General features: G+C 39.6%; 1 protein-coding gene and 1 pseudogene across 2 annotated transcripts in view; one reads left to right on the plus strand and one right to left on the minus strand.

Annotated features, from left to right (window-relative positions):
- The window catches only part of SLC25A36 (solute carrier family 25 member 36), a 40854-nt gene extending 20217 nt beyond the window's left edge, over positions 1-20637 (minus strand). The window contains exons 1-2 of the mRNA XM_082654517.1: positions 20500-20637; positions 3234-3398 (exon numbers count right to left, since the gene is read on the minus strand). Of these exons, the coding sequence (XP_082510643.1) occupies positions 3234-3398; positions 20500-20540 (206 nt within the window). The 5' untranslated portion in view covers positions 20541-20637. The remainder of the gene's footprint in view (positions 1-3233; positions 3399-20499) is intronic.
- Positions 20638-21018: 381 nt separating this feature from the next.
- Positions 21019-24583, plus strand: LOC309822697 (SIN3-HDAC complex-associated factor-like; annotated as a pseudogene). The gene is made up of 2 exons: positions 21019-21055; positions 23857-24583. The product of its transcript is annotated as an SIN3-HDAC complex-associated factor-like (transcript).
- Positions 24584-25447: the final 864 nt, after the last annotated feature.

Raw genomic sequence — 25447 nt, forward strand, 5'->3', positions numbered from 1 at the left:
GTTTTGGAGTAAGAAAGAAAGATTGAGGAAGAGTAGGTATTTTAATTCAGACTTAACAGACTGCGCCAGTGGTTCTGAAGCACCTGTATACTTAAGAATGATCTCTTGAAAGGCAGCTGAGCAGAATGGTTAATTAAGGGCCTGAACTGTGGGGCCTGACTTCCCAATATAAAGAGCTCAATTTTGGTAAGTAATGACTTTTATCCTTATTTTCATCAGCAGTAAACAGAGAAAAACAGTACTTTTGGGGGAAGGGGGCAGGTAGGGTGGTGGTTACTATAAGGAATAAATAAGTTAATTAAAAAAAACAGCTTAAGACTTCCCTGGCGGCACAGTGGTTAAGACTCCGCCTGCCAATGCAGGTGACATGGGTTTGAGCCCTGGTCCGGGAAGATCCCACATGCCATGGAGCAACTAAGACCGCGCACCACAACTACTGAGCCTGCGCTCTAGAACCCGTGGGCCACAATTACTGAGCCCGAGCACCACAACTACTGAAGCCCATGTGCCCAGAGCCCGTGCTCCGCAACAAGCCATCGCAATGAGAAGCCTGCGCACGGCAATGAAGAGTAGCCCCTGCTCGTCGCAACTAGAGAAAGCCCGCATGCAGCAACGAAGACCCAACGCAGCCAAAAATAAATAAATTAAAAAAAAAAAAGAGCTTAAAAGAGTACCTGGCTCACAGTAAGCACTTGATAACTCTTACTATTATCATTATTACTGGAGCATTTGTTCAAAATGCAAATTTCTTAGATCCCACCCTCAAAGTATTCTTAATTCAGTAGGTACAGGACAGTGCCCAGCAATCTACATTTTTACCATGCCACCAGATGACTGACACAGGTGATACAGAAGCACTTAAAAAAGAAAGAAAGAAAGAAAGAAAATTTATTTGGCTGTGCCAGGTGTTAGTTGCAGCACACAGGATCTTCACTGCAGCATGCATGTGGGATCTAGTTCCCTGACCAGGGATCAAACCCAGGCCCCCTGCATTGGGAGTGCAGAGGACCACCAGGGAAGTCCCCAGAAGCACTTTTGATAAAACTAGATTAGACAGAAGCAGAATTAAGAATGACAAATTGTAGAGCACATTTTGAAAATTTCCATGTTTGCCAGCCCTTTCTGTTAATAATCCCTTTGAGAAGTAAAAGAAAGGTAAGTGTCCTTTAAAAAAAAACACATTTGCAAACACTCACAATTTTGCATACAATTTCACCTAATTTACAGACCTCTTGAAGCTCATCCAAGAGCCCCTAAGAAATTGACAAAGCCTGGGGGGAATTCCTAAAGTTCCAGGTTAAGAAGCCATGAAACACTTCATAGCCACTAGGATGGCTATAATCAGAAAGACAGATGGAGTAAAACAAAGGTTGGTGAGGAATTTTATTTTACACTTTATTTTATTTTTTGGCAAGGAACTGGAAATCTCATTCATTGGTGGTGGGAATGTAAAATGATGTATCCGCTTTGGAAAACAGTTTGGCAGTTCCCTAAAGTGTTAAATATAGTTACCATACAACCCAGCAATTCCACTACCAGTATATCCCCCAGAAAAATAAAACATGTGTTCCTATAATGGCATTACTCGTAATACTCCAAAAGGGGAGACAATGCAAATGTTCATCAACCAATGGGTGGATAAATAAAATGTGGTACGTACCTATACAATGGAATATTTGGCAACAAAAAGATATTTGTTACAACGTAGATGAACCTTGAAAACACACTAAATGAAAGAAACCAGTAAAAGACCACATACTATATAATTTCATTTATGTAAAGTGTCCTGAATATGCAAATCTATAATGACAGAAAGTAGATTAGTAGTTGTTGCCTAGGGCTAGGGGGAGAGGAAGAGGAGAAAACAGGAGTGACTGCTAACAGGAAAGGGCTTCTTTTTGTGGTGGTGATGAATATGTTCTAAATTTAGAGTATGGTGATGGTTTGAACAACTCTGAATATACTAAAAACAATTGAATTGTACACTTTAAATGGGTGAATTTTATGGTATGTAAATTATCTCTCAAGAGATGTTGGGAAATTAAAAACCAAAGGAAGAAACCATGAAACAGATTGATTAGGACAGAGCCCCAAAATAGGGAAAAAATGGGAATAAGAGTCAAGAGAGTTTAAGGCAAGAGAATGCAGAGTCGGAAGCCATCTGGACACCGATGACAGGTGAAATATTAAACTGACTCTTAAATGAGAAATTAAAACAGAGCCCAGAGGGATTCCTACAGTTCCTCTGAGGAAAGTCAGAGAAGGCAAAACCACTGAAAAATAGAATTTAAAAAATATAGTATTGTCACAAAGGTCAAAGGAAGAATTTTAAGAAGAGGAGCATTACATTCGGTAATAACTGTCAGAATCATGATATTAAAATACTCTTATTAAGCAGATAGAAGTATATATCTACAACAATGGCATTTTAACCCCAAATTGTTAACAATTTTATTCTACCTACTCATGTACTTAAGTAAATTTGAAAAAAGAAAAGAGTGATGAAATCTTTTGGTAGTGAAAAACACACAGTATGAGTTTACTTGCTACTACAAAATAAACACTACTGAACTAAGCTCAAATAGATTATGTCCCAACTGAGCTGATAAGACAGACACCCAGGGCATTCAGTTACATATCTAAGTTTAAACATATAAAACTCAATTTCAATAGTTTTGAAATTTCAAATCTAATTTGTAACACAATGAAGTATGGTAAAATGTAAAAACACATCTTTTTCAAACCATTAAGAAATGCCGATCACTGAAGTACATTTTAACATCAGTAGAACTCTGCTTTAAACCTTAGTTATATTTAGGTCATATAAAAATCAGACTGACATTAATTGGATGTACTTACTTGTGTGAGCACTTTGAAAATTAAAAATACACATAAAGAGTTAGCATTTAACATGATCACATTTCAAAAATAAATGAATTTATTTAAACAAAACAAAATACCTATAATGTCTTGAGAAAATAAATCCACTGGATAAATGTAGAAAAATACTCCAAATACACATGATTTGGAAATAATATTACATTTTATCCAACGTACATATTATCCAACTTACTGTTCCTCTCCATTAGGGATTATTGTTTCTACTGAATTTATGGGAGTAATTCTGTCATTAAGTTTGTAAAAACCTTTTTAAATATGGCAGAATATAAATAAACAAACATGGGCATCACTAAGGTAAAGCCGACAAAAATTCATGAATACTGTGCTCTCACTTTAGACAATGGAGAGGTCCAGGAGACACTACTCGATTGACACTGGCTCCAGCCATGGTGTTCAGCTGAACTTCAGAGATATAAAGTGTCACAGAAGATGACTGCAGCCGTGTTTTTACAACTTCCAGTGGACATGTCAGAATAGCTCCCACCGTACCACCACATCTACAAAAAAATGCAAAGAACAAAACTTATCTACTTAATTCACAAATTAGTACACATGCGCAGAGCTATGAAACAAATGAACAACTGGGGCTTTGTGAAGGTACTAAAATTTACGATTTTTGATTTTAGAAGACTAAATAATTTTTTAAATGTTTCACTTATTTGACTGTATACAAACACCTTTAGTAGTTAAAAGTAACTGAGCTTAATATCTACCTAGCAAGAATAATTAGCTGAAGATTCCAAACAGTGGGTGTTACTACTGAAATTTACTGGTACGTCACATCATAGCTTTTAAACACTGTTCTAGGGCTTTATTTGGTACTCCTTGCCCAGATATTACTTGTGTTGAAACCTAGACCATTATTTGAAGTATATCCTATTTCTCAAACTCCTATCTTATCTTTCAAAATTCAAGAAATGGTCTTGAGAGCAATATGAAATAAACCACTGATGGATAATCATACATGTCCCCTTATTTTAAATATCCAAATACTCAGAGGCATTTCACCTACAAATAAATACGGAATTTGAGTCTCAAAATCTGTATGTTAGGCCCACCATGTGGGAATCTGTGCAAAGTAGGTAGGCTTAGCTAGAAGAATCCAATTTAAATATAAGGACTGATCACCAAAACAACAACAAAATAAAAGCTCTTAAAGGATATTATTTAAACTTTTTGAAAGTATATAAGAGACAGGCTGAGTAATTTATTCTTTCTAAATGCAAGACTGGAAAATAATTTTCTCTTAAAGCATTAATAGCTACTCAATGGAGTTCTGAGAACTGTTTTCTAACCAGAGGAAAATCACTCAAGAGACCTCTTACTGCATTGAAAGAGAAAAGCAGACTGAGTCAGAAGTAACCTGGACCTCCAAAACAGGCATTAGAGCAAGAAGAAAAACAGCCCACCACAGAAAGATACTAAACAATTCTACGTATAGAATTTAAAAAATATGTATATACAAAAGATATAATAAAAGGAAAGCAGGCATGAAAACAATACCATTCCAAAAAAAGTTAGGACAAGAAATCATTAATAAGAGTATTTCATATTAATTTAACAGTACATGCCATCAAGAAAATAAAACTGAAACAAACTTTATGCAATAAAAGTGAAAAATTAACACAACAAATGAAAAACAGAGAACATCCACATGTAAAATGAAACTTGATTCTTACCTCATATCATATTTTAAAAAGTAACTCAAAATGGACTATACAAAACTTCTAGAAGGAAACATTTGGAGAAAAATCTTTTTGACTTTGGGTTAGGCACATATTTCTTAGATTGAACAACAAAAAGCAAACACATGAATCATAAAAGAAAAAAACTGATAAACTGGACTTCACCAAAGTTTAAAATTTCCACACTCTGAAAGAAACTGTTAAGAAAATGAAAAAAACAAACCACAGTCTGAGAGAACTATTTGCAAAACACTTATCTTGTAAGTGCTTATATTCAGAAACAAAACTCAAAAATAAAAACAACTAAAAAAAGACGAACAGATACTTCAACAAAGATATATGGATACAAATAAACAAAGATTTTTCAAAATCATTTTTCATCAGGAAAATGCTAATTAAAACCTCAATGAGGTACACTGCACATCTTACTAATGGATAAAATTAAAAAGACTGACAATAACAAGGGTTGATACAGAACAACTAGAAACCTCAAACACTGCTGGTGGGAATGCAAAATGGTAGATTTTTTTTTCTGGGGGGGCCACACTGTGTGGCTTGCAGGATCTTAGTTCCCTAACCAGGTATTGAATCCCGGTCCAGCAGTGAAAGTGCAGAGTCCTAACCACTGGAACACCAGGGAATTCCCACAAAATGGTAGATTTTGGAGAAAAAAAAAAAGTCACAGTTTGAGAAAAAGTCTGGTGGTTTCTTACAAAGTTAAACATATTACTGCTGTACATCCCTGCAATCCCACTCCTAAGGTGTTGACCTGGGAAAAATCAACACATACAGGCATACCTAGAGAGATTGTAGATTCAGTTCCAGACCATCCCAATACAGTGACTACCACAATAAATTGAGTCACATGAATTTTTTGCTTTTTTAGTGCATATAAAAGTTATGTTTACACTATACTGTAGTATATTAAGTGTGCAATAATAGCATTATGTCTAAAAAAAGTACATCTTAATTTTTAAAAATGCTGATCAAACTTGTAAGTTTTTTGCTTTGAAAAAACAGATGAGTTTCTTTTTAAAATTTATTTTATTGACATATAGTTGATTTACAATGTTGTGTTAATTTTTACTGTACAGCAAAGTGATTCAGTCATACATATATATTTACATTCTTTTTCATATTCTTTTCCATTATGGTTTATCACAGGATATTGAATACAGTTCCTGTACTATAAGAGTAGGACCTTGTTGTTTATCCATTCTATAAACAACAAATTTATAAGCTTTTGCAGAGTGAAGGCTTTTGCACAGTGAAGGAAACCATAAACAAAACGAAAAGACAACCTACAGGGCTTCCCTGGTGGCGCAGTGGTTTAGAGTCCGTCCGCCTGCCGATGCAGGGGACACGGGTTCATGCCCCGGTCCGGGAAGATCCCACATGCCGCGGAGCGGCTGGGTCCGTGAGCCATGGCCGCTGAGCCTGCGCTCTGCGACGGGAGGGGCCACAACAGTGAGAGGCCCGCATACGGCAAAAAAAAAAAAAAAAAAGACAACCTACAGAAATGGGAGAAGATATTTGCACATGATGCAACTGACAAGGTATTAATTTCCAAAATGTACAAATAGCTCATACAACTCGATATCAAAAAAAAACAACCTAATCAAAAAATGGGCAAAAGACCTAAATAGACATTTCTCCAAAGAAGACATACAGAGGGCCAACAGGCACATGAAAAGAAGCTCAACATCACTACTTATCAGAGAAATGCAAATCAAAATTACCATGAGGTATCACCTTACACCAGTCAGAATGGCTATCATCAAAAAGTCTACAAATAATACATGCTGGAGAGGGTGTGGAGAAAAGGGAATCCTCCTACGTTGTATGTAAATTGGTGCAGCCACTATGGAGAACAGTATGGAGATTCTTAAAAAACTAAAAATAGAGTTACCATATGATCTAGCAATCCCACTCTTGGGCATGTATCTGGAGAAAACTCTAATTCAAAAAGATACATGCACCCAATGTTCATAGCAGCACTATTTACAATAGCTAAGACATGGAAGCAATCTAAATGTCCATAAACAGATGAATGGATAAAGAAGATGTGGTATTATATACACAATGGAATGTTACTCAGCCATGAAAAAAAAAAATGAAATAATGCCATCTGCAGCAACACTGGATGGACCTAGAGATTATCATACTAAGTGAAGGAAGTCAGACAAAAAGACAAATATATGATATCACTTCTATGTGGAATCTAAAAAAATGCTACAAATGAACTTACAAATAAACTTATGGTTACCAAAGGGGAAAGGGAGAGTGAGGGATAAATTAGAGTTTGGCATTAGCAGATACAAACCAGTATATATAAAATAAACAACAAGGTCCTACTGTACAGCACAGGAAACTATATTCAATATCTTGTAATAAACTGTAATGGGAAAGAATCTGAAAAGTATATATATAAAAATAACAATCACTTTGCCGAACACAAGAAATACAACACTGTAAATCAACTATACTTCAATTTAAAAAGAGAGAAAAGCATACAATTTATTTAAGTTTTATGTGTAAAACTTCATAAGAAAATGAAGACGCTAAGAAGTGGCTAAAACTGAGCATTTTTATGCTAGGTTTGATGAAGAACGGAAAATCGTGGGAAAATGTGATAGGACAGAAAAAGGGTATGAGCAAAGAAATAAAAATGCTGTTGGGAAAATGGTTCTGATAGACTTGCTCAACACAGGGTTGCCACAAACCTTTGTTTTTTTTAAAAAAAAGGCATTACCTTCAAAATACAATAAAGCAAAGTGCAATAAAACGTGCTATGCCTGTATATGTCCACACAAAGACCTGTCCATGAACGTTTACAGCAGCTTTACTCTTAATAGCCAAAAACTGGAAACAACCAAAATGTCCATCAACTGATGAAGGATAAACAGACTGTGGTCTATTCATACAATGGACTACTGCTCTGTAATAAAAAGCAGCAACCTGGATCAATCTCAAAAACATTATGCTAACTGAAAAAAAACAGCACAAAAGGCTTTCATTTTGTAACATTTTCATTTTTATGACATTTTGTAAAAGGCAAAAAAACTAGAACAGAAGTAAGATCAGTGGTCACCAAGAGGCAGCTGAGGTGGGAATAACTGACCGCAAAGGGCATGGAGAAATTCCTGGGATAACAGAAATGTCCTATGTTTTGATTATAGTATAGGCATACATCATTTTATTGTGTCCCACAAGTATTGCGTTTTTTAATAAATTGAAGGTCTGTGGCAGCTGTGTTGTTAGATGGTTAGCATTTTTTAGCAATCAAGTATCAATACATTTGGGTTTTTTAAATTTTATTTTATTGGCAGCGCTTCGCGGCTTGCAGGATCTTAGTTCCCCAACCAGGGATCAAACCCATGCCCCCTGCAGTGGAAGCGCGGAGTTCTAACCACTGGACAGCCAGGGAATTCCCAGCAATCAAGTACATTTGATCCTTGAATAACCTGGGTGTTAGGGGTGCCGATCCTCAGTACAGTCAAAAATCCACGTATAACTATATAGTCAGCCCTCCTGTATCCGTGGCTCCACATTTGTGGATTCAACCAACCATGGGTTGTGTAGTCCTATGGTATGCATTCACTGAAAAAAATCTGCCTATAAGTGAACCTGTGCAGTTCAAACCCGTGTTGTGGTGTGCGGGCTTCTCACTGCGGTGGCTTCTCTTATTGCGGAGCACGGGCTCTAGGCACACGGGCTTCAGTAGTTGTGGTGCTCGGGCTCAGTAGTTGTGGCACACGGGCTTAGTTGCTTTGCGGCACGTGGGATCTTCCCGGACCAGGGATCGAACCTGTGTCCCCTGCATTGGCAGGCGGATTCTTAACCACTGCGCCACCAGGGAAGTCCCCAGGTCATCTGTATTTTTAAATTAAGGTATATACGTTGTTTTTTTTAGACATAATGCTATTGAACACTTAATAGACTACAGTATAGTATAAGCAAACCTTTTTATGTACTGGGAAACCAAAAAATTAGTATTTCTCAAAAATTCCATTTATGACTTTAAATAGGAAATTAAAAAATTTAATCCCCCCAAAGAAAAGATCAAAACCATGATTATATTTTCAGAAATCAAGCGTCAATTAGACAAATAGTAGGGCCATAAAAGATCTGAAACAAAATTAAGCAGGCCAAGGGAGAGTTCTACACTCAATGAATAAGAAACTGATATTTTTAAGCAGCTATGAAATAGGCTTAAAAACCTAATTATAGGGCTTCCCTGGTGGCGCAGTGGTTGAGAATCTGCCTGCTAATGCAGAAGACATGGGTTCGAGCCCTGGTCTGGGAAGATCCCACATGCCGCGGAGCAACTAGGTCCGTGAGCCACAACTACTGAGCCTGTGCTCCGCAACGAGAGGCCGCGATAGTGAGAGGCCCACACACCGCGATGAAGAGTGGCCGCTGCTTGCCACAACTAGAGAAAGCCCTCGCACAGAAAAGTAGACCCAGCAAAAATAAATAAATAAACTCCTACCCTCAACATCTTCTTAAAAAAACAACAACAAAAAAACCCCCTAATTATATACAAGGCCCAAGGAGAATCTTAAAAACAGAAGCCATAGTTTATTTATGTTAATTGTTGAGGCTACATAGTAAGAGATATGAATCATCACAGTATACACTTTAGTATATACTACAGAACTCAAGAGAGCCTACATGGTAGACCACACTGTATTCACACTACAGTAGTGATTTATTTATAGTAACTCATATTTGTTTTTAATTCAAATTTGCCTAGCTTTTTGAAAGCTGTTTAATATATTTACATAAGCTTATTGAACATAAACCCCAATAGACCCCAAATTTGTAATAAACATGCAAATTTATATTCTGTAAAACCTAAAGAATATGTCCTTGGTTTTCACAATGAACATGAATTACTTGCATAATTAAAATAAACAAAAGCAAAAAGCAAAGTTAGCACATTCACAGGAATGACTACCTATATCATACTCAGTCATTCCTGGTTCCGAGAGAATAAACACATTACACAAAGAAAACAACCAACCAACCTACCAGGGAAGAACAGTATCTATGCCTCACAGGCTTGTTGTAAGGATAATATACGATAACGATATAACCCATGACATGACACATAGAAAGTACTCAATAAGCATTAGCTACTGAAGTTGTCAGCATCTATTACTGATTATAGCCACTAAATTTTTAAATTTTTTTTTTTTGGCAGTACGCGGGCCTCTCACCGTTACGGTCTCTCCCGTTGCGGAGCACAGGCTCCGGACGCGCAGGCTCAGTGGCCATGGCTCACGGGCCCAGCCGCTCCGCGGCATGTGGGATCTTCCCGGACTGGGGCACGGACCTGTATCCCCTGCATCGGCAGGCGGACTCTCAACAACTGCACCACCAGGGAAGCCCAGCAACTAAATTTTTTAACAGAACTATTACAAATACTTTATGGCAGACGACAGACATATATACTATGATTCCTAAAAAAAACACTTCAATAAATAAAATACATGACGATCTAAACTGTACAGAGCTGCGGGGGGAGGGCGGTGTAAGTGGGTGTATACACAAGCACTTACACTGTCCTGAAGCAGTTTTACATTATACAATGCAATAGGTATGTAGTACAGGAGTGACACTCCAGTGTTTCTCATGCTGCTTTTTATCTTAGTCATTTTACAGTAATTATTTTGTACACTGAAATCATCATAATTGATGTAGAGAACAAAACTACTGCTGTCAATAAACATTTAAAAATCTCTATGTATGAAAGCAGGATTAATTACATTAGATTTATCTCTTCACCATGTCAAAACTCACTGTCTAAAGGAAAATGCCACAAGGACAAAGAGGAGAAATTAACACGATTTCAAGCAATGAATCAAATGGGAAGGATTAACTGCCTTGGCAAAGAGGAAGAAAGGCTTGCAGAAACAAATACCAAAGAGAAGCAAACAGTTTTGCCCTGCTGAACTCCTTACAACAGGCCTAATGACTAAGTGCACCAAGTACTCAAGATGGAGGTAAGGCTAAGAATTTAAAACAGAAGGACTGGCTGACGGGTAATGTAGCAAAGCTAGGATACCCAGGTGGTATTCTCTTCCTCCCCACCATGGGTAAAACTGTATTCCAGGGCAGAAGGCTAATTTTCTGAAGCACACGAACTCAAACTGTGAGCTCAGGTTTAGCGGGTACAATGGATGCAAAAAACCCACATCAAGTTACAATATTGCAATCTTTCATTATACTGGAGACAAAGATCTCATGAATTTCTAGAAAGAACAAAAGGTCGCAAACACAGGAAAAGTCATAATAGCATCACACTACTCAACAACTGCAGAAGATTACTTATTCTAGAATTCTATGCCAAACCTAACTATTAAGCAGATAAAATAAGAAGTTCCCGCTGGTAAGGAGACATGGGGGAAGGGGGCAGGGAAACGGTTTTTATTTCAGCAGCTTTTTTTGAAACTATACGTATAAACTTCTTTATTTTTAAATAAATGTTTAATCATAATTTTAGCAGTAAGTATCCTTTAAAAACAGCACGGGTTTTTAACTGGAGAATGTGGTTGATGTTTCTGGGACCCAATGGACTCCATGAAAAAATGATGTATTTGCGCCAGTGTCTTTGACTCAGAACTCCAAAATAAATCCAGAATCTTGACCACCTCTCACCACTTTCACCCTGGTCTAAGCCACAATATTTTGTCGAAGTTACTGGACTAACCTCCTAATTAGTGTCTCTCTTCTTCTACCCTTACCCCACTCCCTCCAATGTATCTTCAATACATAAGAGTGACTGTATTAAAATCTTGTCAGATTAAGTCACTCCTCTGCTCAAAACTTTCCAAAGACTTCCTATGTCATTCAGAATAAAAGTCAAAGTCCTCACAATGGCCTACAAGATCTAACACAATCTGATCTTCCCTGATTCCTCCTGATCTCATCTACTATCCACCTTCTCACTCACTCTGTTCCAAACATACTGGCCTCTGCTCTAATTCTAATTATTAGAGTTTAACACACCAAGCATGCTCCTGCGGTATTGGAGGCTAACAATCATCAGTTCGAAGGGAGATTAAAGGATAAAGAGGCCTTCTGATATCCGACTATCCTCAAGTCTCACTCGTTCTACATTCTAAACTTCCTCTTATATTTCCCCTCACAAGCCACACTGCAAGTGCCTTAAAGCAGGGCCTCATTTTATTTCTAGCCTTCTAGCTGGTCCTGAGTCCCTTCTGATCCAGTGATGTGGCCAATGTGTCAAGATCAATTGCAAGGTGTCACCAATGTAATTTGCTACTAACGAAAGTATTAAGTTGGATGCTTTACTGTTAAAAGAAAAAGTTACAATTCAAAGTCTCTCATTCATTTGCTTTAAATGCTTCAATTAGCAAAGAATTCCAAGGAGAGAACAGCCAAGTTTGATAGCAGAAGACCATATAAATGTGTTATTCTGTAATATCAAAAATCTAGAAAGGGGACTTCCCTGGTGGCGCAGTGGTTAAGAATCCGCCTGCCAATGCAGGGGACATGGGTTCGAGCCCTGGCCTGGGAAGATCCCACATGCCGTGGAGCAACTAAGCCGGTGAGCCACAACTACTGAGCCCGCGAGCCACAACTACTGAGCCCGCGAGCCACAACTACTGAGCCTGCGTGCCACAACTACTGAAGCCCATGTGCCTAGAGCCCGTGCTCCACAACAAGAGAAGCCACTGCAATGAGAAGCCCGTGCACCGCAACTAAGAGTAGCCCCCGCTCGCCACAACTAGAGAAAGCCCACACATAGCAATGAAGACTCAATGCAGCCAAAAATTTAAAAAAAAAAAAATCTAGAAAGGGGGTTTCTAAGGTTATGAATCAAATAAAACTGTAAAATGCCCCTATACCCTTGGTATATCCACATTAGAAAATCTCAACTATGCGTTCTTCGTAAAACTATTTGGATCAATGCCAATTTTAAAGTTTCAAAGGCAAATGTCATACCTTTTAAAGATATGAGGCCAAGGTTGCTTGGTGAGAGTCAGGTTATCATGTAACTATGCATTGATTTTAGAGAATATTTAAGAATTGTTTAACATGGTTATCACGAAACACCTTTACAAGACATTTAAAACTATTCTATTTTCATGATGTTTGAGAAATTATACAATAAGTAAATCAAGTCACCCCAGGAATTTACTGGAATGTAGACACATTTTTAGCCTATGGTAATTTGGGAGTAAATGTGTCAGAACTTTCAAGTGTGGCTTCTACTTGTTTACTGTATATAATGAAGATAAAATTTTTTGACATGCCAGGGGTTCTAACTACTCAAGGGCTATGGATCCCTTGAGTAAAGGAATGGCTAAAAGCTGCTTAGAATGGAAAAAAAAATTTTTTTTTTGAAGCTAGGCACAATGGAACCAAGAAACTGGTTAAAAAAAACCAAAACGAAACAATCTGGGAAAACATCTTTAAGAAAGAGAAAGGACTCTGAGGGCCCTAAGATACTCTCCCTCACCCAAGTTACAGCAACACAAGAATCAGAAATGTGGGAGGTTGGGGGAAGATAGGGAAGGGGAAAAAGCAATTGTTCACTAAGTAAATATTAGTAACAAGCAGATCAGTTCAGCCATGATGCCAAGAGTCATAAATCCCTAGGTCAGTGCAGATGCAAAACCTGATCAGCAGGATAGCCCCAAGGGCCTGAACCACTAGATTCAGTTCCCCTGGCTTTAAAGAACTTAACTAGCCACACCTATGGAGGAATTTAAGGTGCCCCAGGTTTCTGCTAAGGAAAGGATGGGTCAAGGAAAAGAAATGGGATTCTAAGACTGTGGCTGTTATACATATATCTTTGATTCTGACCTTTTGAGCATGTATGGATCAGGACACTTGTTCTGAATAGGCAAGGTTAATTTATAAATGGACAAAATCTATTCTGATTGGGTCCACAATATTTGTGTGTATGTGTATGTACGTATATACACACATATATATGTATATGCAGGTACTTTAGAAATATATTTCTGTTAACATTAAACAAAACTATTTTGTCAGACAACTGCAGTGTCTAGCTTTGTAAAGCAAAGTGAATAGGTTAAAATATTTTGTCATTTTTCTGCTGCAGGTAACACTCCCCTGTAATTTCCTAATTAGAGCATCAGTCATATTAAGAAATACCACTAAGAAAGAGATTCATTAAAATGTTAGCTATAGGGACTTCCCTAGTGGTCCAGTGGTTAAGAATCCGCCTTCCAATGCAGGGGACAAGGGTTCAATCCCTGGTCAGGGAACTAAGGTCTCACATGCCATGGGCCAACTAAGCTGCGTGCTACAACTACTGAGCCCACATGCTCTGGAGACTGGGCACCACAATTAAGAGAGAAGCCCGCGTGCAGCAACGAAGAGCCCTCCTGCTGCAACTAAGACACAACACAGCCAAAATTAGATAAATATTTTAAAAAATTAAAAAAAAATGTTAGCTATAGAGTTGCAATCTCAAAACATGTAGCCTGTGTCTGAAATTCCATAAAAATCATTTAGAAAGTCTTACTAAAGATTGTTTTTCTGATAGTATATTTGTAGAGGTTATTTCTTCTGAAGCTTTAATGTTCAGGCAAGAAACAAGTTCTTGAAGAATGAAGGACATATTCTATATACTCGACAGACTAACTTATGAAAAGTCAGATATGAGAGTGGTTGAAAAGTCAGATATGAGAGTGGTTGAAAATAATGGTATTTGGCTGGGGGGGTACATGTAGTGTTTCTCATGCAGGAAAAAAATTAACAAGCTAGGCTTATCTGAAATACTAAAGCAAAATCAAAACACTGATAAACTGAAAAAAAAAAGAAAATGTTAACCAACAACTTTGATAAACATGGAAACACAGAAGTAAGCCATTATGATACAGCCCAAGATGTGGATGTATAGTTTTCAACGTAAGGAAAAACAATGATATCAAGACTAAAATTCACTACAGAAGCAAAATATGCTGAGGGTATGTGGTAGTTTTAGTAAAAGTAACACCGCCCACCCAAATTACTGTTTTGTTTCTTTGATCCCCCTTTGTAACAAATCTCAAAATCCTATTTACTGTCTCTAATTTCTCTCCTGCTCCCATCAGATTTCCCTCCCCCTGCTCTGCCTTGGAAACTGCTGATCAAGGTAACCAAAGGTCTCCACAATTGTTAAATTCAATAATTAATAGCTCTCAGACCTCATCTTAATGGACAATAACATATGTCCTTCCTAAATACTGTATATTTGTTTCTTCACTTGACTTTCAGAACACATTTTCTTGGGCACTTTTTAAGTCTACTTTGCTGGTTCCTGCTCTGCTTCTGATCTCTTTTGCTGAAATTTCCTCTCTTCTGCTCTATATTCACTCACTTACTGACCTCGTCTAGGCTCATGTCATCATCTATGTTCCACTAACTATTAAATGTGTTATCTCTAGTCCAGAGCTCCTTCCTGGAGTTACCTAATACAACCAGCCACCTAAACAACTGGCTTTTTGCTTCTCTACTTCTCAAATTTTCGTCTTAAATGGAACTACATACTGATCTTCCCCCAACCTTATTCCATCCACAACCTTCCTTCCCATCTCAGTTAACAGCAATTCCCTCCCTCTAGGTGCCTAAACTAAAAACCTTGGAGTTATTCTTGACTTTTCTTCACACACCACATACAGTACATTACAACCTTCTCTGAAGAACCGTTACCTCTCACTTTGATTACTCCAGTAGCCAAATCATTTCCCTACTTCTGGCCCTGCCCTATGTACAGTCTATTCTAAGCATGGTACGACCAGAATTTGGCTTTAAAACTCCTGCAATGACTCTTCCCATTTCAGAAAAGCCAAAGATCTTCAATGGCCTAACAATAGCCTACTACTCTGGCTATACTTGCCTCATTTCAGTGCTCCTACCCTACTTAGGATCTTTTCACTGCCTGTTCCCTCTGAATAGTTAACTCTCTCCTCTCCAGGTCTTCGTTCAAAAGTCACCTTCTCAAAGACTCCACTATCCTCCTACTTAGAACTACAGTGCACCCCCATTATTCCCCTTTATCCTACTCCACTTTTTCCACAACCATGGCACTGAAATCTTTTAGTGTAACAATTCAACGCCCCCTTTCAGATAACTGTGGATATCTTTCAATATTACAGTAAAACTGCGCATGTGGTAGGCTCTTGAAATTAGCTGCAATATGGAATCTGAACTATACCAATAAACTTCTCATATTGTTACATTAAAATCCATTGCTTTATTTTACATTCTGAATCTTTTACCTATGCACTACTTTATAACATCATGCATTGGTTATTTGAAAAATATTGGTTCACTGGATTACACAGGTCTTCCAAGTGTAGATACGTTTTGTGATACAATATTTTAAAAATTACATTTTCTATCTATTCAAGATTTCAAGGGACTTCCCTGGTGGCGCAGTGGTTAAGAATCCGCCTGCCAATGCAGGGGACATGGGTTTGAGCCCTGGTCCCGGAAGATCCCACATGCTGCAGAGCAACTAAGCCGTGCGCCACAACTACTGAGCCTGCGCTCTAGAGCCCGCGAGCCACAACTACTGAAGCCCATGTGCCTAGAGCCCATGCTCAGCAACAGGAGAAGCCACAGCAATGAGAATCCCGCGCACCACAATGAAGAGTAGCCCTCGCTCACTGAAACTAGAGAAAGCCTGCATGCAGCAACGAAGACCCAACGCAGCCATAAATAAATAAATAAACGATAAAAATAAAAAGATTTCAAAAATTCTAATTTTTGCTTGAAAACTCAAATTTTATCATATGGTAACAAATGTTATCATTTGTTGTGGTTTTTCTTGAACCAACAGGCCCATTTCTTTCATTTTTTGAGAAAATATCTGACAAATATTCAAGTTTGAATTGTCATAGTCTCTCTATCAATTGTTCTTTTAAGACTGGTTCTCATGAAAAAAGAGGCTAGTTCAGCTTGAGGATGAAACAATTGTAGAAATGCTTTACTCATGTTTCCCATTTGCCAAACAGAATATGAAATGAAGATGTGTACTCAAGAGTCAAGATTTTTTGTTTTGGGGCCGTGCCATGTGGCATGTGGGATCTTAGTTCCTTGACCAGGGATTGAACCCACGTTGCCTGAAGTGGAAGCGTGGAGTCTTAACCACAGGACCACCAGGGAAATCCCAAGAGTCAAGATTTAAAACATTAATTTTTACTGCTTCAAGAACATTATTAAGAGACCCTGTGTTTTTAAATTGCAAGTGCTAGTGACTACTAGCACAGTCTGGTGATGCTGCCTTGATGTATGCTAAGGTAACAGCAGCTTCACCAGTCATTGTTTTTGCACCATCAGTCCAAATGTCAACACAGTGAAAAGGCAAATAATGTGTTAGTATTTTTATGAGAAGAGCTTTAATGTCTCAGACCACCAAAAAGGTCTTGGAAACTCCCAGGCGTCCCTGACCCACAATGCTATACTACACTAAACCCCTTACAGGAAAATAAGTTTGAGAATACATCAGGATAAGCAAATTACCTTAGTCTTGCAATCTATTAGTAAGAATTAAAATGTATTTTTAAAAAGAAAAAAAAGAAAAAGGTTATAAAAATTATGGAAATAAGGCTAATAAAAAATGTAGACAAAGTGTAAATAAACCACATTATACTTTTAAGTAGTTTACTTCTGCCCTGATTTTACAAGGAAACAGGTGCAAGTAATTTAACAAATATTATGACAAAATTTCTACAGAATCAACATTATCTGACACCCAAATGGAGTTTCTTCCTGAATAAATGAAAAATAAATGATTTGATAAATGAATGGATTGATTAATTCCAGGATATAAAAATAAACCATTTCTTAGATAATCTGAAATTACTAACTATATGTATTAAGCTCTAGCTGTCACAGGAGCTACAAAGGAAGGAAATTCATCCACTTAAATGTTGAAGGTTTATTCCTCCCATTTGAGGCAATCTCTCTCTCAAATGGAAAAAAACCCAAACTGCCTCTTGGTGGACATACGCAGCTGACACACAACTAAACAATGTAGATCTATAAAAGAATTTAAAAACATACTGCTTTTGTCTTCATACACAAACATATAGTGTTATTAAAAGCATAGCTAAAATTAAATCATATTTACACCCTTTTGGGGCAGTTGTGAGTAGCCTCCGTAACTCAATCAACCTAACCGATGACCTTACAAACTCTGAATATTAACCCTGACAAAAACATAATGGGACCAAAGGGTGTGTTAAAGAAAGCACGAGTTATGCATGTGAGTCGGTCACCCAGACCCAAGGTCCAGTGCTAGTCTGTTTCAAGTTTTCCTGATTTAATAATACATCTATAAGGCTACTAGAAATCTGAGATCTTGATAAACACATATTTGAATAAATACGATTATAACCATCAGGAAAACAATCCAAAGGCTCCACCTTAAGACAATTTTTGTCTAAAGATTAAATGCCACTGTGAAAGGTTATTGGTTATTGCACAACGGCTAATAAAAAGATCTCTCGCTTTTTCTCTATCTTGTTATTATTAAAGTAAAAAATAAGTTTCCTAACTCCTAATTTACATAATTCTATCATGATAAAAAAATGAAATCTAGTTTTCTATGAAGAACGTCCAAAAAATGATTGCCTAAATATGCAACTTTGAGATATACTAGACATCTTCAATTAAGAACAATGCTACCCACAATTCAGTTTGCATTTCCATAATGCTTAGCATACAGACTTCCAAAATATTCTACAGAAATTTCATACAGAAATCTATTCTAAATGATTTCATTTAATATAGAGCTGGGAGGTTCTTCAGAGATTATTTTAACTCTCATTTTACATGTATGAAAAGCTGTTTAATGTTGGGTAAATTTTTTATACCTTGGTATTTTCCCATATTTTGAAGGGGCAAAACCAGATGATCTTTACCATCCTTCCTAGTTCTACTGTTTCTCTAAAAAAGGTAAGTCAAGTTTTACTGAAATGACTTATGAGACCACATATAAACATGAAATCGAAATGGGATGCAAAAGAAGAAAATTTATAAGGCTGAGTACCTATCTTGTGTCAGGACCTATAAACAAGTACTTCATTTAATACTCTAAAAAACCTGCATATGCTAGGTTCTTTTTTGGGGGGTAGAGGCGCTCCTAAATCTATTTGGGTTTAGATGCTGCAAAAATGCCCCATTTCTGTTTTTAAAGAAAACGCTAACCATAAGGGCCTTGACAGGCATTAGTAACAACAACGTGGCTGATGATCCTAATCCAAACTGGGAAGTTAGTGCAATCAAGCTAACATTTCAAGTAAATTTTAAACAAAACTTGACATCTGAATCTTGAATGCAGAGCAATAAAAATGTTAGGACCTAGAATGGGGCCTTAGAGATCACTTAGTACAACTTCTTCATTTTACAGATGAAGATGAATTAAAATCAAAAAGCGTGTCCATTTTTCACCCAAAATAGTGGCCAGAAGTAGATGCGTGGTATCCTAACTTTCAAAAATTACCTTATGATCTAATTATAGGAGGGAACCCAATTATTTGCACATCTTTACAAGAACATCTACATGGCTAATCGTTTTTAAAAAATTATTTAATTTGCCAAGATTATTCTTACGTATCAGAAATATAGAAAGCAAACCCTGCCTAAACCGTGTCTCACGAATTAAACGAACAGTATTAAATGAAAAGTATTTTAATGCCAGAACAGTGCCTGGCCCATAACTGGTGTACAATAAATGTTCAATGAATGTGCCAACTCGAGGAAAGTACTGTCATCACTGGCAAGAGTCCACACGTTTAACTCCAATCAAGCCACTGTGCATAGAACCGCCTATGTATTACTTTAATATTCTTAAAGTAATCGATTTAAAAACAAACTGTATGCTTTAAAGGGATGCGACTTTATATGGTCATAATGGCAGCAAAGCGCCTCAGCATAATTCGCCGTAGCCATTTTTGATAAGACTGTGATCCTACAGATAAAAAGTAACTCCTAAATTTAAAATTGTTACGACTCTCCAAATAATTTGGAAAGAACAACCGAAAAAGGAGACTAAACTGGGTGAACAATAGATCTGTAGTACTCAAGTTGGCAATCAGGGAACTAAGACTTTAAGTTTAGTCTTAATCTTGTACACACAGTAACTACTGCCAAAGCTTCTGACTTCTCCCCTACCCCCCACTTTCTCCTTTTAAGCAGACGAAAAGCAGCGGGTGTACAAGACGCTTGGTTCTCAGGAATAGAATCCGACCCCAGAAGCACTGTCGCTTTGTAGCGCATCTCGCAACCTGGAGAAAGGAAATTTTCCAAGACCTAGAAACCTACAGCTATTGCGGGCGACAGAACCCCAAAGCCTTCCAGTTGGCGCCGGAAGCCCCCTGACGACCCACCGGGGCCGAGGAGGGCCCGGAAATCAGCTGCCGGAGATCCGAGGCGGGGCGTGAGCGACGTGAGGCAGCCCCACAGCCCGCGCGCCAGGGACGGAAGGAGGAGGAGGCCCGGCGCCCATTTTGTGCTCGGCCTCCGCACTTCCCGCTTTCCCCCCCAACGCCGCCCCGGCCGAGCAACCTACGTGAGGCCTGCAGTTACTGGCCTTCCACGGCCCCGCATCCCCGACGTCCGCTAGGCCGCGGCGCGTGAACTGGGCCTGCGTGGACGCCAGCCCCGCCGGCCACTCTCTAGGCCTCGTTCCGGTTCCGCGGGCCCAAAGCCTGACGTCCTGCCGGCGTCGCCCTCCCACCCCTCCCCGCCTCGGCCTCAGTCCCGTGGGCTCCCTCAGCTCCCCCGGCTCCAGTCCCCTCACCCCTCCCCGCCCGGGCCTCACTCGGTTCCCGGGGCTGAAGCCCCTTCTCCCTTCTCGCCCGCGTCTCAGGCCACGGCCCTCGGCCTCAGCCCCAGTCTGCAAGCCCCTCCTGGGACGCACCCTCCGGCAAACAGATGCACCAGCGTGTCCCTCTGGCTCATTCTCTCTCCCGCATGTCCTCCGGGCGCTGAGGCGGGACGCGGTTCCGGCCGCCGCGACGGCCGCAGCTTCCGCTCCGGACTGGAGCCGCACGGCGCCCCAGTGACGGCGACGGGAACTGACGGAGACGCGGCTGCAGAAGGCGACCGGCGCGGCCCTCCCCGCCGCGCTGCAGCCACGCCGCCTCCCACCCTGGCTAGGTTTCACCACCCGCGCTAGAGGGCAACTCGGCGGCAGCGGGGGCGTGAATATTCCGACCCTGCCCCCCCGCGATATAAACAGAAGCTACCATTGGTCCGCACTGCGTGACGTGAAGCAGCCGGCATGCCTCTTTCACGTGATCGCTAAGGGGTTTCTCAATGGAAGGGCCCGGGAGGTGGGGCTAGAGCGCGTGCCCGGAGGGTAGTGGGTCACCAGGTCCTCGCACTTAGTCCTCCCTCCCGCAGGGCTGCACCGGTCGCCGCCTGGGCCCGCGCACACATGGGGATTCGAACTTCACGCTCCCGGCCCCGACCACGTGAGAAACGACCTGGATGCCCGGAAAGCAAGCGGAGTTGGGACGCTAGCCTGCCCAGTCTCTGATTTACTTTTTTTAGACTATTTTTTTTTAGAGCTGTTTGACGTTCACAACAAAATTGAAAGGGAGGTACAGAAATTTCCCATTGGCCCCTGCTTGATTCACGTTTTAATAATTGGGTCTATGACCCAGCATTTATGCTTCCTGGTGTCTACCTCAGAGTAGCACTCAGTGCATGGAAAGGCTTATACAGACACTCGTACAGGATCACAAACAACAGTATGGTATTTACAAACAATGCTTAGTATAGTATACTATTAGTGTAGAATAAATATTCTTTATTTTAGAAAGAATAAAGAAACTGGCATTTACTCATTTTTCTAACCAGCAAGTTTTTTCTTGTATATATGTACAAGAAGGTCAAAGACTGAGGGAAAGAAAATATTTTATCCCTCTACAACATGATTAAATATTTTAAATTTTTGTTAATTAGTAATTATTTCTAAGGTGCAGAAGTGCAGGAAATAATATAATCTGTATTCATCACCCACAATGAACAAATGTTGATATTTCCCACCTCTTTGGTAACTTCCATTTCACCTGCAGGGTCCTCACCACACTTTCCCACCCATGTGGGGTTATCCAGGGCTCACCTTCCTTTCCTTCCAGGACCATTTCCTTCACGAAGTCCTCCCTGATTGCCTTAGCTCTCTATGCTCATTACCTGCTCCTAAATTCCCACAAAATGTACACACTGCATGTCACTGGCAAGTGTGCATCTACTCCACAGTAAATGCTCATCTGTAAAATGGGCATAAGAATACCTACCTCACAAGGCAGTTGTGGGGACTAAACACCTTAAAATTATGTAAAGCACCACAGGAGTGCTATGTAAGTGCTACCTATGATAATTAGTAATATTATTTTACTGCACTGTATTCTTAATAGCAAAACTGGCAGCAGCTAATATTGCTTGAGCACTTACTAATATGCCAGGCTCTGATCTACAGCATTCTCTTATTAAACTCTCACAACTGCCCTATGAGGCCACTGATATTATTCCCGCAATTTTTCATGAGGAGACTGAGATTTAGAATAATTGACTTGCCCAAGATTATCCAGTTCATCCAGAAAGAGATTGGATTTGAATCCAGCAGAATCTCTCTGATCCCAGAGCTTCAGTTACTGAAGTAATAGCTGCACATTAGAGAGGGAAATTTTGAAAAAAACAAACGAAACTCCAAAAAGTAGGAATAAAAATTGACACTCTGGCCATACTTCCCCCAAACCCTTGTATTAACTTTTGGTGGGGGGGTTAGTTCTATCTTTTTTTTACAGCAGTTTTATTGAGGAATCTTTCACATGCCATAAAATTCACCTGTGTATAGTGTACAGTTTAGTGGTTTTTCATATATTCTGATGGTTGTAGAGCCATCACCACTACCTGATTCCAGAACACTTTCCTCACCCAAAGAGAAACCCCACACTCGTTATCAGTCACTCCCATTCTCCTCTCTCCCTATCCTCTGCCAACCACTAATCTACTTTCTATGGATTTGCCTAATCTGGACTTTTCATATAAATAGAATTATACAATATGTGGCCTTTTGTGTCTGGTTTCTTTCACTAAGCATGATGTTCTCAAGGTTCATTCATGTTGCAGCACACATCAGTACTTCATTCCCTTTCATGACTGAATAATAGTCTGTCGTATGCCTATATCACATTTTGTTTATCCATTCTCAATGGATGGCCATTTGGATTGTTTCCACTTTTTGGCTGTCATGGATAATCCTGCCATGAATATTTGTGTACAAGTTCTAGCATGCAGATACGTTTTCACTTCTCTTGGGAGTATACTTGGGAGTGTCATTGCTGGGTCATATGATAATTCAATGTTTAACTTTTGGAGTAACTGCCAGACTGTTTTCCAGAGTGCCTGCACCATTTTAGATGTATTTCTTTTAAGACAATGGCTGTAGCTCCATGTTTTGGGCATAGTGAATGCTGTGGTAATTACATTTAATGAAGCTTCTGAAGCTGGTAAGGAGGGAGCCCAAGTTCTTATGTGGAGTAAATTATTCCTGTAAGAGCAATAGCAATTCATAATGTGACCGTTCATTTTGGAACCTCATTCAGATGGCATCGTGGAAGGAGACTCTGCCCCCTGCACATTCCGTCCGGTAGCCCCTGGGGCTGCCCACTGGGGTGTGGTTGCTGAGGCCTTCATTTTTGTGGGGATTCCAGGGTTAGTTGGCTGTCATGTTTGTTGAGGTTCCACTGAACTGTGTCATCTGCCAGCTGTTTTATAATTTTCCTTCCTCGTTGCTGTTGGCTAATATCTTTAAGTGATTCCTTCAGGACCAGCACACGATGAGGTTTCTTGAGCCCTTGCCCCTTAAACAAACAAGCTTCTAGGTGCTTTTTCAGAACGATATTAAGGCAGGGTGGGTGGGGCTAAATGAGCTTGCTTTAGTGTCAGGCACACCTGTACCTCTTCCAGACCCCCCCCATTCCTACCGAGGGGTCTTCTGGGAGCTGTAGTTTTTAACTGAATGTAGAAAGAGAAACTGATGGGGAAACTGTGGGTGGCCACAACTGGTTACTTGGCTCAAAACAAACAAATAAGCTCATTGTGAAGTAGAGGGGACTGCTACTTTATTTCCTGATTGGTACTAACCTCAAATTTTAATTGCTGCTGAACTGCAGGAGACAATCGTTCTAGACATGGCAGTTGAGGAGGAGGGAGTGATTGGAGGGGGGGATTGGTTTGGTATGCACTCCTGCACTCCACACCTCAGGAACGTTATTGCATGTGGATCGGCTGCTTTTGGAAGAGTATTGCCCAGAAGAAGAGGTGTTTGGTTTTCACAAGCCAAAGATATACCAAAGTATAGAGGGCTGCTGTATTTGCAGAGCTAAATCCTCCAGTTCCCGATTCACTGACAGTAAACTCTATGAAAAGGACTTCCAGAGCTGCTTTCGGTTACATGAGACTTGATCAGGAGACACCTGTAATGCCCGTGTCCTGCTGTGAAAAGATGGAAGAAATTACCATCAGGATCAAAAAACAAAAAAAAAAACAACTGGAATCACTTGGTAGATGCAAGGGCAGGACCCAGTCTAAAGACTACACTGAAACCAGAGAAAGTGAAAACTCTTATCTGGAAACAGGATAAAAAGCAACCAGATCAGCAAACTGCCGAAGAGATTTAAACGTGGTAATTCTGATGCTCACAGTACCACCTCAAGTGCTTTTCCAGCTCAATCTCCCTGTTATAGTAACCAGTCAGATGATGGCTCAGATACAGAGATGGCTTCTGGCTCTAACAGTGTTTTCCATTTTGGATCTCACATACTGGATACGACAGAAAATATGCTGTGGCATTATCCATAAAGGCTGTCTTGGGGAAGTCCTCATCTGACACACATCTATTCAAGTCTTGCTGCAGCAATGAGAAAGCAGCTGCTGAGAAGCCGGAGGCACAGGGGCCAGAGCCTCTACCCATCTCCACTCATGCGTGGTGACTGAGGTTTATGTAGAAAGGAAACAAAAAACAATTTAAATTTTGGAAAACAAAGCAACAAAATGACCCTCCTATTTTTAACTTGGATACCTGCTATTCTGCCAAATGACGATTTCTAGAATAGTTGGGTTTTTTTAATAGAGTTTTTTTTTAATTTATTTATTTTATTTATCTATTTTTGGCTGCGTTGGGTCTTCGTTGCTGTGCGTGGGCTTTCTCTAGTTGTGGCGAGGGGGATCGACTCTTCATTGCGGTCCGCGGGCTTCTCATTGCAGTGGCTTCTCTTCTTGAGGAGCAGAGGCTCGCATGGACTTAGTTGCTCCAAGGCATGCGGAATCTTCCCGGACCAGGGCTCGAACCCCTGTCCCCTGCCTTGGCAGGTGGATTCTTAACCACTGCGTCACCAGGGAGGCCCTTAGGATAGTTTTGAGTGGGGTATTTTTCCTTCAGTTCCACAAACTCTGAAGCCAGTGTCTAACTTACTAAAAGAAAAAAAAAAAGTGTACATAATACCGGGTTGGCCAAAACGTTCGTTTGGGTTTTTTCTGTACGATGTCATGGAAAAACCCAAACGAACCTTTTGGCCAACCCAATATTTCAGATGCTGAGTATTTCATAGGAAAGCTGAATGAGGCTGTAAAGTGCTTTTAAGTCTTTTTTAAAAATCCCCTTTGGCTTTCCTAGTATCCATTTATTAAAAAAAAAAATCCCCTTCTAATGAATGAAATTAGGGGAATTTCAGGGGACAGAGGGGATTTGTTTTATGATAAATGTATGTAGTTTTAGTCTTTCTATATTCAGAAGCAGTGGTTAGAGCATTTTTTTAAGATGGCTGGCTATACTTGTTTTCCTTCGTTATAATAAA

Source organism: Grampus griseus (genome assembly GCF_964374135.1).
Source record: "Grampus griseus genome assembly, chromosome: 5".
Taxonomy (NCBI): Eukaryota; Metazoa; Chordata; class Mammalia; order Artiodactyla; family Delphinidae; genus Grampus; species Grampus griseus.